This window comes from Natator depressus, chromosome 2 (assembly GCF_965152275.1).
Source record: "Natator depressus isolate rNatDep1 chromosome 2, rNatDep2.hap1, whole genome shotgun sequence".
NCBI lineage: Eukaryota > Metazoa > Chordata > Testudines > Cheloniidae > Natator > Natator depressus.
Window position 1 is genome coordinate 21,101,293 of NC_134235.1, and position 12,784 is coordinate 21,114,076.

The 12,784-nt window shown below is 42.5% G+C and overlaps 1 protein-coding gene across 12 annotated transcripts in view; it reads left to right on the forward strand.

Annotated features, from left to right (window-relative positions):
• MTSS1 (MTSS I-BAR domain containing 1) overlaps nt 1-12,784 on the forward strand; it is a 180,110-nt gene that overhangs the window by 25,530 nt on the left and 141,796 nt on the right. For 11 of the 12 annotated variants that reach the window (XM_074943866.1, XM_074943870.1, XM_074943865.1 and 8 more), the window contains exon 3: nt 3,316-3,389. The exons of the other annotated variant lie outside the window; for it this stretch is intronic. In XM_074943866.1, the coding sequence (XP_074799967.1) occupies nt 3,316-3,389 (74 nt within the window). The remainder of the gene's footprint in view (nt 1-3,315; nt 3,390-12,784) is intronic. 12 annotated transcript variants of the gene reach the window in all.

The following is a 12,784-nucleotide window of genomic DNA, read 5'->3' on the forward strand; positions in this document are numbered from 1 at the left end:
TCTGGCTTCCTGCTTCTGCCACCTTTTCCCTGCTTGGGAAGCTGTAGGGATAGATGGCATACAAATGCAGCTGTGGCCAAGTGTGGGGAGGAAATGACACACAGCGAGAAGTGAGGGGTAGTCTGTACAGAGGACAGGTGGGGCTACTGCTGGGAGAGGAGAAAAAGGAGTGGAGTCCTTGAGGGGGTTAACGGTTTGAAAGGTTACAGTGTAGTATGTCCTTAAGCTAAGATGTGTTCAACAAATTAGGGCAACCTGGAAGTTTTTAATCATTTATTTAGGAAATACAGTTTGTTTGCCCAGTTGGGATTGGTTCAGAAACCGCTCCAGTTCCTCTTACATCCTGAATGCCACCAGTTCAGGACAATTGGGCAACTCCTCGTCTTTCAAGAGGGAGACCAGAATCCAGGAGAATCTCCAGATCCTGGCACACACTAGCTAGCCAGATCTTGCCCCCTGCTTTGTCTCCCCAGTACATCTTTGGTCTCTGCCATTTTCTGGCTTATCAGTGCAGGTTTTCAGAGTTCTTCCTCATTTTTCTAATTTTCCTTATGGGCAGCAGTGACAAGGGACATTCCTCTCCTGCCCCCCAAAAAAGAGGCTCTGCATACTCTGGCTGCAGCCGTACAACATGGACCTTTGTCACGGATTCTTGCTGTGAAGCTGCCCTTCAGAAGGAGCAATGGCATCTGGCAGCACCTCAAAGCTCCAGACTACCTCTCCGCTGCCCCTGGCCTGGACAGTCTCTGATGCCAGCTGCCCATGACAGAGCTTTCCCTGAATAGGAGCTTTCAGATCCAGGCCTTGTCCTCAACTACTGCAGCTGGAAGAGTAGAGGACAATTTCCAGGACACCATCTCCTCCAGCAGCTTCTTTTCGAAGGGGGGAAGTGTTTGCCTTCAGGTGCTGAAGTTCAGTTGCTCAGCCAATTATTTTATAGGTCTTATTCAAAGTCTTTTTTCTCTACCACCCACGCAGCACAAAGAAAACTTCCCTCCCAGGTGCTTTAGTAGCTCTATGCACAGACAGTTTGAGGATTCACTCACTCACTTCCAGCAAATGTTAATCTTTTGCCTCTGCTGCTTCCTCTGACAAAGGGGAGAATATGTAATCGAAGCTGGAGTCAGGCCCCCCTAGTATTTTTTTTTTTTTAATCAGAGAAGTGGAACCTCCTTATTAACAATCTGGATAAGATAATGTATCTCATGATTTTGGAAGAGCCTAACAATAGGAAAACAATGCTGGAAAAATCCAGGTCTGGAAATAGCCAGGTCTATGAATAAGTATTAACAATTAGCTAGAGAAGCCCTTCTCCTCCCCCTATCTCAGGGGCTGACCTACAAATGACAGCATGTAGAGAGTCCTGCTTCCGTCTGTTTGAGGTCATCATCTCTTTCAAACCCATATCTTGGATCAGAAGATTGAGAAGGCTCTTAGGAGGAATTCTGCACCGGCTGTAGCCCAACCGTGCACTACCATTTATTTCTCCTCTATTTTGAGGGTGTGCATGAAGTGAGGGTTGGATAAAACCCAAGTAGTCCAGTTCCAGCTCTCCCAGGAAAACCATTCTTTATCTACAATTATGGTCTTTACTGACTGCGGACAAGCTTCCCTGCAGCTTTCTGCTCACGTTTTTGGTTCGGCGGGTGTGGCTTAGATGAACTCTTGCCTTTAGGCCACAATGAGGAGACTTCCATAAATTTTACTTTGTCTCAGATCTCTTTAAGGAAATCTTGATTGTTTGGGACTCATTTGGAATGATCTCTCCAACTGTTGTGGGCAGGAGGGAATTCACTATATTCGCCTATGTTTCTCTGTACCTCATTGTCCATGAGGACTAAGTATTGCTGTGCCACTGTTCTCATTTAATCCCTAAAGTCCTGTCCTAATTTCATTTAAATCAGGATACCCAGACTGTAAGACAGAAAAAGAAAAGCTCTGGCACAAAGCTGCGATGTGTAGGGCCCTCAAGACCTACTTATTTAGAAAATTGGAATCTGTTTGTCCATTCTGAGAGTAAGAATCACTGGATGCCAGCGGCTAGATTTGCTATCTAAATTGATAAAACTGTTTATCTGAATTATGCAATTAGCAGGCTTTCCTTGCCCTTTGAACCTTAAAGGCCTATCCAGTTCACTTCCTAGGCAGAGCAGGTGAGCAGCTGTAGCTGAAGAAGTGCAAATCTCCCACTTGGTAGTCCCTGCAGAAGTGTTCTCAACATACTGCCTCTATGCTTTCATCCTCAGATGCTGCCTATGGACAGTGTGCCCTTCGGGCATTCCTCATAGCTTGGTGGGCCTGCCTTCTGTCAAGGATGTGGGGGGTGAGGAGGGGGGAAGGTATTCTGTATCTTGTGCATTAGTTCTGATGGAATTTTCTTCAGGTGGCTCGTCTGCCTTTGCCATCTATTCTCTTCTGTCTCTTGGGGTGTGTGTTTGTCTCCTCCTTGTGGTGAGTCTGCCTCCGGTACAGAAGAGACTTCTAACTTGTAACTCCTTTCTTTGCCCTGGTTCTACTTGCACAGGCACTCACGATTAGTCAGCAGGTGCAATTTTGTTGTTGTACATGTTTATATATAGCACTACTAAGACATTTGGTTTAGCTCCTCTAGAGGCAAAGGTGGGGGTGCATCTAGCTGGCTCGGCAACTAAGACTGAAGGTGACCTGCCTGTCAAGAGGAGAATGATATAATCATTTGTTCTGCCCTGGTGTAACTGTAGAACAGAGAACTCTCTGGGTAGTGAATATTCTCCTTTTCCCACTGGTCCCAAAACTCCCAAACAGGATCAACGGATCTCTTGGAAAGTACCCACTTATGCTCTCACAATTATCAGGGATGCAGGTACACTTCAAGTGAGAACTCAAATGATGTGCTTAGGATAGGATTTGACTGGGACTGCAGAGAACTTACTTCTCCCTTATCTGGGAATGTATCCTGCAACATACAGGTGCCTCCCAAAAATAGTAGTGGCTTTAATTTGTTTAGATTCTTTTTCATGTTTGATTGCTTTAATATTGATTCATCAGATAAAATCCGCTACAAGGGGCTGACTGCATCCTTTTGAAATAACACCTGTCCTGTGCAATTCACAGCACAGCATTAGCATGTCCATAGTACCAGCACAAAGCAAGGAAGAGATTAAGAAATGAAGGCAGAAGAGGGCTAAATTCAAACACAAAGTAGAGGGGGATTTGTTATATTGTTGCCCCGTCAAGTTCCCACTAGTTTCTTAATAAGCCTGAACATTTTTGACAATAATTAAACGGGGAGCAATGAGACACAGCTAATGTTTTGTTTTCCTGTATGCATTTCAGGACTACAGTAGTAGCAGCTGCTGCCTTTTTGGATGCCTTTCAGAAAGTGGCTGACATGGCTACTAACACACGTGGTAAGCCGATGTGTCAATATTTAGTTTAACAGAATGCTGTGTCCAGCTTATATCATTTGTGCTAATAATAATAATAAAAAAGCCTTACTTGTTACCACTGAGAGGCAGATCTGGTAGACCTCTGTTTGATGAGCTCTTACTTTGAATATGCAGAATATGAGATGGTTTGGAAAGATTTGTGGAAAAATGATGGAGACCCATAATTTAGATTTGTTTGACATAAATTGTTTTGAATATTTCTTAATTGCCCTCTGAATTACATGCTCGGGAAGAATATTTTAACTGTAGATTTATTGAAATCTGTATCTGTTCTCACTCTGACACTTTATCCCATAAATAAGTTTAAAAGAGATGTAAAGCCAGCTCCTCAGCTGGCATCAATCAGTGTAGGTTCATTGAAGACCATAGAGCTGTGCTGACTTGCACCAACTGAGGATCTGGTCTGTAGTTTTTTTTATTGTTTTTTAAGCCTCGGTCCCTGGATATCTGAGGCAGTTGCCTGCACCTTCATTTTAGAGGAATCTTCCTCTATCGTCCCCACCTTCCCATACCCTATAATTTTTCCTTAACCTGCTAATTAATGGCCAAACTAGTTCTCCTGGCCTTAACAGGAAATGAGGGATGTTCAGGTTCATATGGGTGACTGATGCAAGTTTGTCCGTGAATAGACCAGTAGAAACAGTGCAACTGACAATCCTGCCAGACCCCTGGGTGAGTGGGGAGCAAAAGGCTGCTTTTCTGTGGTGTGCCAGATGACCACTGACCCAGGCAAGAAGAGCTCTGATGTCTCTGCAGAGGCTGGGCTGCCCGGTCCAGCAGGGCTCTGTTATTGAAGAGCTATTCCAAAGTGAATGTACAATTGTTCATCAAGTTGTTTTCAGTAGTTTCTAGCTTTTGGTTTTTGGGTGTTGTTCCCCCCCCCCCCCGCCCAAATAAATCCTTGCTAGTTTCTAGCTCTGAGTAATACTGCATCCCTAATGTTGAAAAGTGTGACGTTTAATTAGCAGTGTGCTAACTATCTAAGCCACACTTTTCCTTCTGAGAGCAGTAGTAGCAGCTGGAACAAGAGTTAAATAAGGGCACTGTGACAACTTTGAGGAACCAGATATTTGTTTTTAAAAGCTGCTAATTGCTTTCTGCTAAGCTTATCTGAAGGAGTTTTTTTATCTACTATTGGTGATATTAATACATACGTTAAAAAATGCCAGCTCATACATGTTAGACATCAAACCATGACTGACAGACTTGGCTTCCTGTGTACATGGCATGAAAGGGACAAAACTAGAGATGAGACTGTCACAGGGACCCAAGATGAAAAATTTTGGGTTTGGAGTCTGAAACACCCCTCCAAAAAGTCAGGCTTGGCTGAGCTCTGCTTCAGTGCTGGGTCACTAAAAGCGCTTTAAGATCATTAAAACATTTTTTTTACAAGTGTTTTGAATTCTTGAATGACCAAAAAACTAAATAATGTGGATCTATGCAAATTATTAGGGGGTATTTTATCCCTTCTGTTCCATGTATTTTGATGTATTTGGACTATATCCGGCATGCATTGCATCTTTCCAGACTACGTCCTTCAGAAAAGAAGCTCTGTAAATTCAGTCCGGTTAAATTTGTATAACCCCCACTGTTCTTCCTCCCTTACTTCTCCCAATTGAAACGATAGAAGGGAATTTTGACACATTTTTTAGAAACTGACATTCTGACCAAATAATTGAAATTTCAGGCTAGTGGCTCTTCCATTTCCCCCTATGTATTGTTAAGAATTAGCATCTTGCATTGTACCCAAGAAGAAACCTCCTTGAGGTTCTTCAGCTAATGTGAATCCTAATATCTTTTGTCGTAGACTGGATGAAATCCTGGTCCCATTGAAGTCAATAGTAAAACTCCTGTGACTTCACTGGGGTCAGGATTTCATCCAGCATCTTCATAAAAGTAGTAGCTTAAGTGAAATCTGGCTTAAAACAACTGATTTCCCCCCCCCCCTTCCCTTTTGTGATGTGGGGATTCTTTTCTTGCCTGTGGTTTTGCCCCTTGAGGAGTTAAGACAATACTGTACTAAATGTTGCCATTTGTTTTGTTTCTGTGTATTTTATCCTTTATAAAATTGTGTATTTCTTTGACCTGTGGTGGTTGCTGTTGGTATAGATTACACCTAATGCTGCAAAACCAAGGGTGGTTTTTAAAACAGTTTTGTCCCATGTTTGTTTACATTAACTGAAATTAGCAAAGTTTGCTTTTGTGTTTTAAGTATCTGTGCAGAGAGTATATACAATGTTTTTAATATGTATGCAAATGTTTGAGGGTAAACTACAAGCAGGATATACACACGTGTCCTGTGTACCACTTCACAGAAGGTTTAGCAACTTCGCTGTGAATTATAGGTATACATTGTCATTGTATGAAGAAGTATTTCTTTGATAACTTTAAGTAAAAATGCTGATCCACCGCCTATTTCAGAGAGACATTGTTATTCCCTAATGGGAAGTAGTGTGATTAAATTGTTGTAAAGCTGTGTGCTGTTTTTTATTTGTAATTGCTTACTGTTTTACTGGAAGTGGTGTGTTTATTTTAAGGCCCAGCATTCTAGCTGATGAAAGCATTTTATCACAGTCAGTCAGCAGTAACCCTCTCTGGCTACTTGTCAATCTGCTTGCATCAGCATTTGCTTCAGAGGGAGAAAATACTGTCTATGTATATAATATATAAATATTTACAACTATACATACCCACGTATACAGGAGAAAACCTAATACCTTTGCAGATACCTGAGGATGGTGGGCTTGTACGTAGCTTCTCGTTTCGTTTCCATGAAGTACAACAGTGAAGCCAGGCTTTTCTAGCTGGCACTAACCTCTACGTGATACTTTAGGTCTGCCACTCCGAAGTGCTGGCTATTCCCTTCCTATCTACCTATCTCGCCGGTTCTCAAACTTCATTGAATTGTGACCCCCTTCTGACAACAAAAATTACTACACAACCCCAGGAAGGGAGACTGAAGCCTGAGCCCGCCCAACCCCTGCCACCCTGGGTGGAGAGTGGGGGCCAAAGCCCGAGTCCCACCACCCTGGGTGGGGGGGAGGAGGGAGCAAAGCTGAAACCCAAGAGTTTCAGCCCCGGGCTGGAGGCCTGTAACCTGAGCCCCACTGCCCAAGGCTGAAGCTGAAGCTTGAGCCCTATCTCCCAGGGCTGAAGCCGTCGGACTTCGGCTTCAGCCCTGGGCAACGGGACTCTGACTTTTGGCTTTGGCCCCGGACCCCAGCAAGTCTAATGCCAGCCCTGGCGACACCATTAAAATGGGGTGGTGACCCAGTTTGGGGTCGTGACCCACAGTTTGAGAACTGCTGGTCTCCCTTGGTCATTTGCCTCCTCTTGACTTTAACTTTGCAGGTTTTGCTTGTTACACAATTTTTATATTTGTGTTGGGATTGGAGTCTTTGAGGCGGAAGGCTCTAAGGGGAGGGTGTAAAACAATAGAATCACAGGGCGGAGTGTGCAGTACGCTATGCTGTGCTGCGCCATGCCATCATCCTGCACGTGCTACCTTTGAGGGTAGCGAAGACCCCCTCAGTGTGACGCAATGCATTGTTGTACTGAGCTGGTATATAGAAACAATAGCTCAGAGTGGTATGAGCTGCTCTGTTCATTTCAAGGTGGGGGGCTAACTCTGAAGGATTTTAATACTGATGATGCTTACTCCTGATGTGTGTGAGCAGAAACATTCAGCTGTTCCAGGATTGTGAGTGGAGGATAAGTCCTACCAGTTCTTATTTCCAGTCTGATTCTTTAATAAGAAGAGCTGTTAAATGAGTCGACTAATGAAGGAACATTGTCCATCTAACAGATGCAGTAAAAGTGGTGTGTTGCCTGTATTCGTTATATTTATATTCTGGATACAGAATTTGTTATAAAAGCATGTGAACTCCAGTAGTAAACACTGTGTTGTACTGGAGGATTTATCTCACTTTAAGGAGACAGTGTGGTCTGGTGGATTGACCGCGGGCAGGGAGCCAAGTACATGTGAGTCTGAGTTCTGCACTGTATCCATTTCAGAACTGGCCTTCCTCAGGTCGTGGGGCTTGCGTAGACTAGGATAAAAGGTATATTTAAAGGATGCTGGCTAAATTGGTTCACTCTGCATTTTTAAATATCCACCTTTTTATTCTAGTCTAGATACACCTGCTGTGGGGCCATCTTGGGATACGTGCTGAGTGCCCCCATCTCCTACTGACTTCATTGGAAGTGGACTGTGTTTAGAAACTCCCAGGATCAGGCCCTGTACTTCTCCTCCTCTCTCCTCCCCCTCCATACCAGAAGATAATTCTTATCCAGAGTTCATGGGAGGATTAGTTCATGTGTAAAATCTATGGCCCCAGTTCAGCAAGGTGCCTGAGCTCATGCCTAATGTAAAGCATGTGAGTTGTCCCACTGACTACAGTGAAATTACTCATTGGGTGAGAGTTATTTTATGTCCCAATTTAAAAAAACAAGCACCAAATGCCGTTAGAATTATTAAATGTGCAATAAAATAACAGTAAATACTAATACATTAAATTTCGTTAGCCCCTGGCATTAAGGATGGGATTTTCAGAAGCGCTCAACATTGGTGTAACTGTTCCTGTTGAAGTCCATGGTAGAGATCTTATTGGCTGCAAATGGAGATCAGTTTACCTTGGCCAGCAAAAGATTAATAAAACAAAACAACCCCCCATGCTGAGAAGCCATTTTTCCTCCCAATTCCCCAAAATACTCTCATTCTGCCCCCATCAACCCTTTCCACTAGATGGCTTTTGCCAGTTAGGCATAAGTTTCAATACTTTGCTGAACCGAGGTCTGTATGATGGTGTAAGTATTTTTATTTTTTTTAAACCCCCATCATTTAAAACTTTTTTTGCAGAAAAATTACCTTAGACCCATTTAGAATTTTTTGATTTATAAAGAACAATATCTTTCACCGGGTTCTGCCACAAAGTTTCCGTGTGACCTTGGGCAAGTCATTTAGCTCCTCTGTGCTGCAGTTCCCCATCTTTAAACTGGAGATAATAGCACTGCCCTACCTCACGATGGGCGTTGAGGATAAATGCATTAAAAGATGGTGAAGCGCTTTGAGATCTACTCATGCAAAGCACTGCATAAGTGCATTTTTAGGCATTATTATTATTTTAATGGCTTAGTTTGGATTTTGCTGAGGATGGAAAAAGAAAAACTAGATTGGTCTAGTCATTTTCTCATTTTCATAAGTTAGTGCAATGTTATTGCATCTTATTGAAGGGGTAATGGTCATTTTTAGAGTCTTAAAAATCCTAAAGCCTCTCCTGTAACCCAGCCTTCTATAAATGTTGGCCTTAAATTAAGTTGACGTGGTCCTGCTATGTTTTCTTATAACAAGAGAATACCAATATGTTCAAATTACTGTAGTTTGAAAATGTAATATAAATTTTGTTTTTTGTGCAGTTTTAGTGTGTGGGTAAGTTGATTTCTTCGCTTTGTACCTACACTAATTTTCTCTTTGCCTTCACTATATTTTGATGTCCTTCCGGACTGGCACTGGATTTAAAAACTTGAATATGTAGGGTGGAGAGGAATAGTGACATTCACCTAATGTCTTATAGCTTCAGAGTTAATACTGATGTTATCCTTTAAATCTGCTTTATTGAATATTCATAGGGGAGCCTGAATATATTAAGTGGCAATGACTCCCCACCGTCTCCTTCTTTTTCACAGGTGTAAATTTAGAAGACTTATGGGAAGAGAAATTGAAAGCTTTGTGATTATGCGGGAGCTAACAATTGATCTTCAAAGTACGATTGTTAATGAGTCCTTCAGTATCCACTACGCATTTAGCTTTTTTTTTTTTTTTTTTCCCCCCCTGTATTGAAGTGGTTTTTAATACACATAGCAGGAGTATTTGCTATTGGTAGATAAGTGTGCCTCAGAATGGTTTAATTATACAGTAACTCAGAGAGCTTTTCTGATTCAGTCTGATTCAGTGTGTGATGATGCAACTCGGGGGCTTGACATGTCCTGCAAGGGATATGCCTTCCCTTCCCATGTACAGTGCAGTATAGTTTAAGATGTCAGTGCTGTTTATGCTCTCAATCCCCTTCATTCTACAGCAGTCCATGAGGAGTGAAAGATGATCTGCACATTAGAGTGCTAGTGAAATGTGTGTCGGAAATGGTTTCCTGACGGTAGGATAGGACTTGGGGTTAGAGGATGTCAAGGCCCTGGAGGAATAGCCAAGATAGCACATTAGAGAGCAGCCAAAACTGATGCTTATGTCTACGCTGCAGCTGAGAGCATGCCTCCCAGCCCAGGTAGACAGAGACGCATGAGCTCCGCTCAAGCTAGCATGCTAAAAATAGCAGTGTGGATGTTGTGGCTGGATGGCAGCATGGGTTAGATGCCCGAGTGCAAGCTCACCTACTCCCTAGGTCGGAGCTCAGGTGGCTAGCCTGTGCCTCTGCCCATGCTGCTATGTCCACAATGCTGTTTTTAGTGCACTAATTCAAGTCTGACTGGGCTGGGAGACATGCTTCCAGCTGCAATGTAGACATACTCCCGGGGGCGCAGGTTGCATACTCTAGTTGCTAGCCAGTGCTGAATTTTGTGAAGCATCTATGCTGCTATTATTAACCATGATAACTAGATTAAATCACACCTTTGCTATAACGCACCCGTAGATGCACCCATGGTGTTCCCAGGCTGGGGAAAGGCGACTGAGGGCTTTGGGCAGAAGATGAATCTCTGCCATCCTGTCTTGTGAAAATGAATTATTTATTTGTATTTCAGTAGTGCCTGGAGGCCCCACTGTGCCAGGCACTGCGTAAACATGAAGTGAGATGGTCCTTGCCCCAAGATTTTGCGATCTAACTAAACAAGATAAGTGGTATGTGGGGAAAAACCGAGCGGAAGTGATTTGCCCAAGGCCACACAGCAAATCACTGGCAGAGCAGGGAATAGAATCCAGGTCTCCTGAATAAATATTTTAATTCTCCTAAACTGGTGTTTGACTTAATAAAAATGACGGTAAATTGTGTTCGCAGGACAGAATTCTTGACCGTACAGCTGAATAGCATGGGAAATATTGAAAGAAGTGTCCTTCTTCTGTCAAAAAAACCCCTTCAAAGTTAAACTTTGAACCAGCTGTAGAGATGGGTACAGAAAAGAAATGTAATTTCCCCCCAAAACTTGTCCCTGTTTTTTGTTCGGCTCTATGGCAGTCTCCAATGACTGGAGAGCTTGTATAAATGATGACCTCACAAGAAGCATGGGAGTAAAAGTGGAGCTGATGAGGGGAAGGGAATTTAGTCACTATGAAACTATTTTTTTCATGAACAGCTGTTTAACTTCAGTGATATTAGAATAAAGGAAACCTTTGTTCAATTAAGGGCCAAAGGACTTACAATAAACATCTCTGTCCTTCCCCTGGTCCTCCCAAATAAAACCCAGGGATGATCAGACTTTCCACACTGATACTTGTAAGGTGTAAATCAAGCAGGAGAAAAAGCAATATTTAAATAAACCTTTCATGCTACCAGTACGTGCAATAAAGAAGCAATTTAAAATCCTTTGCAGGTAGTTTTTAAATTGCTTGAAAACATATTTACATACAATCTGTGTTCTGTAATATCAATTCATGCATAACAGGTTTAAAACTATTATCTAACTTTTTAATATTAAATCTGCAGAATCTGGGAAAAAGAAAAGGAGTACTTGTGGCACCTTAGGGACTAACCAATTTATTTGAGCATAAGCTTTCGTGAGCTACAGCTCACTTCATCGGATGCATACTGTGGAAACTGCAGAAGACATTATATACACAGAGACCATGAAACAATACCTCCTCCCATCCCACTCTCCTGCTGGTAATAGCTTATCTAAAGTGACCACTCTCTTTACAATGTGTATGATAATCAAGGTGGGCCATTTCCAGCACAAATCCAGGTTCTCTCACCCCCCCCCCCCACACACAAACTCACTCTCCTGCTGGTAATAGCTCATCCAAACTGACCACTCTCCTGTAAAGTGGTCAGTTTGGATGAGCTATTACCAGCAGGAGAGTGAGTTTGTGTGTGTGTGCGGGGGGTGTGTGTGTGAGAGAACCTGGATTTGTGCTGGAAATGGCCCACCTTGATTATCATACACATTGTAAGCAGAGGTTTCAGAGTAACAGCCGTGTTAGTCTGTATTCGCAAAAAGAAAAGGAGTACTTGTGGCACCTTAGAGACTAACCAATTTATTTGAGCATGAGCTTTCGTGAGCTACAGCTCACTTCATCGGATGCACACGATGAAGTGAGCTGTAGCTCACGAAAGCTCATGCTCAAATAAATTGGTTAGTCTCTAAGGTGCCACAAGTACTCCTTTTCTTATTGTAAGTAGAGTGATCACTTTAGATAAGCTATTACCAGCAGGAGAGTGGGATGGGAGGAGGTATTGTTTCATGGTCTCTGTGTATATAATGTCTTCTGCAGTTTCCACAGTATGCATCCGATGAAGTGAGCTGTAGCTCACGAAAGCTTATGCTCAAATAAATTGGTTAGTCTCTAAGGTGCCACAAGTACTCCTTTTGTTTTTGCGAATACAGACTAACACGGCTGTTCCCAGATTCTAGAGTAAGTACATAGTAGAAGACCGGTAGGGTTAGCCATGTTTTCTCGTCTGTCTCCTTGCACATAGAGTGCAGTGTGAAGGTCACTGAGCTGCATACCGACTTTGAGAGTTCTGTGGTACTCGGTAGAAGGGGTCAGAATGGAATGAGACCTAAGTCTTGTCTTTTTTAGATGTTGTTTAATCTTAAATGCATAAATGCAAGAGATTTAAGGCTATTTTCTTATATTTTGTTGTTGTTTCTAGCTAGATTTGTGTGTGTGTGTGTTTTTCCTTAAGGTCAAGTCTGAAGCTAGCTCAGGATTCATGTAATCAAAATTAGTGCTGCCTTGTACTTCACACTGAGGGGAAATTTCCAGTTTGATAGATAAAATAATCACTATGGCAACCTACATGGCCACCTAGTCCACGGTGCTTTGCGCAATATGGTGTATAAATAGCCAATGATGTCTCTTTCCCTAAGTCGAAGCGTTTTTTTATGAAGCAGTCTGTCTTTTGTAAAGAGATTGAAATGCAGTTAGGAGATGGATTAGGCTGCTGCAGCGATTTGTATTCAGGCAGCAGAAATGAACAAATTTAATTGCAAGGGTTTCTTTAAAAAACAAAAAAAACCCCAACAACCACCCACCACCACCAAACCAATGTTTGGGAGGGAGTGCAAATAAGAAAAGGGCACGTGTATAGTAAGAGCTTGACACCCCTTTTCTGATTAAAAATGCAAATCTATTCAGAAACATTGAGTCAGAAACCTTGTTGGGGGAGGTTGTGGGGTAGAGGAAGAGT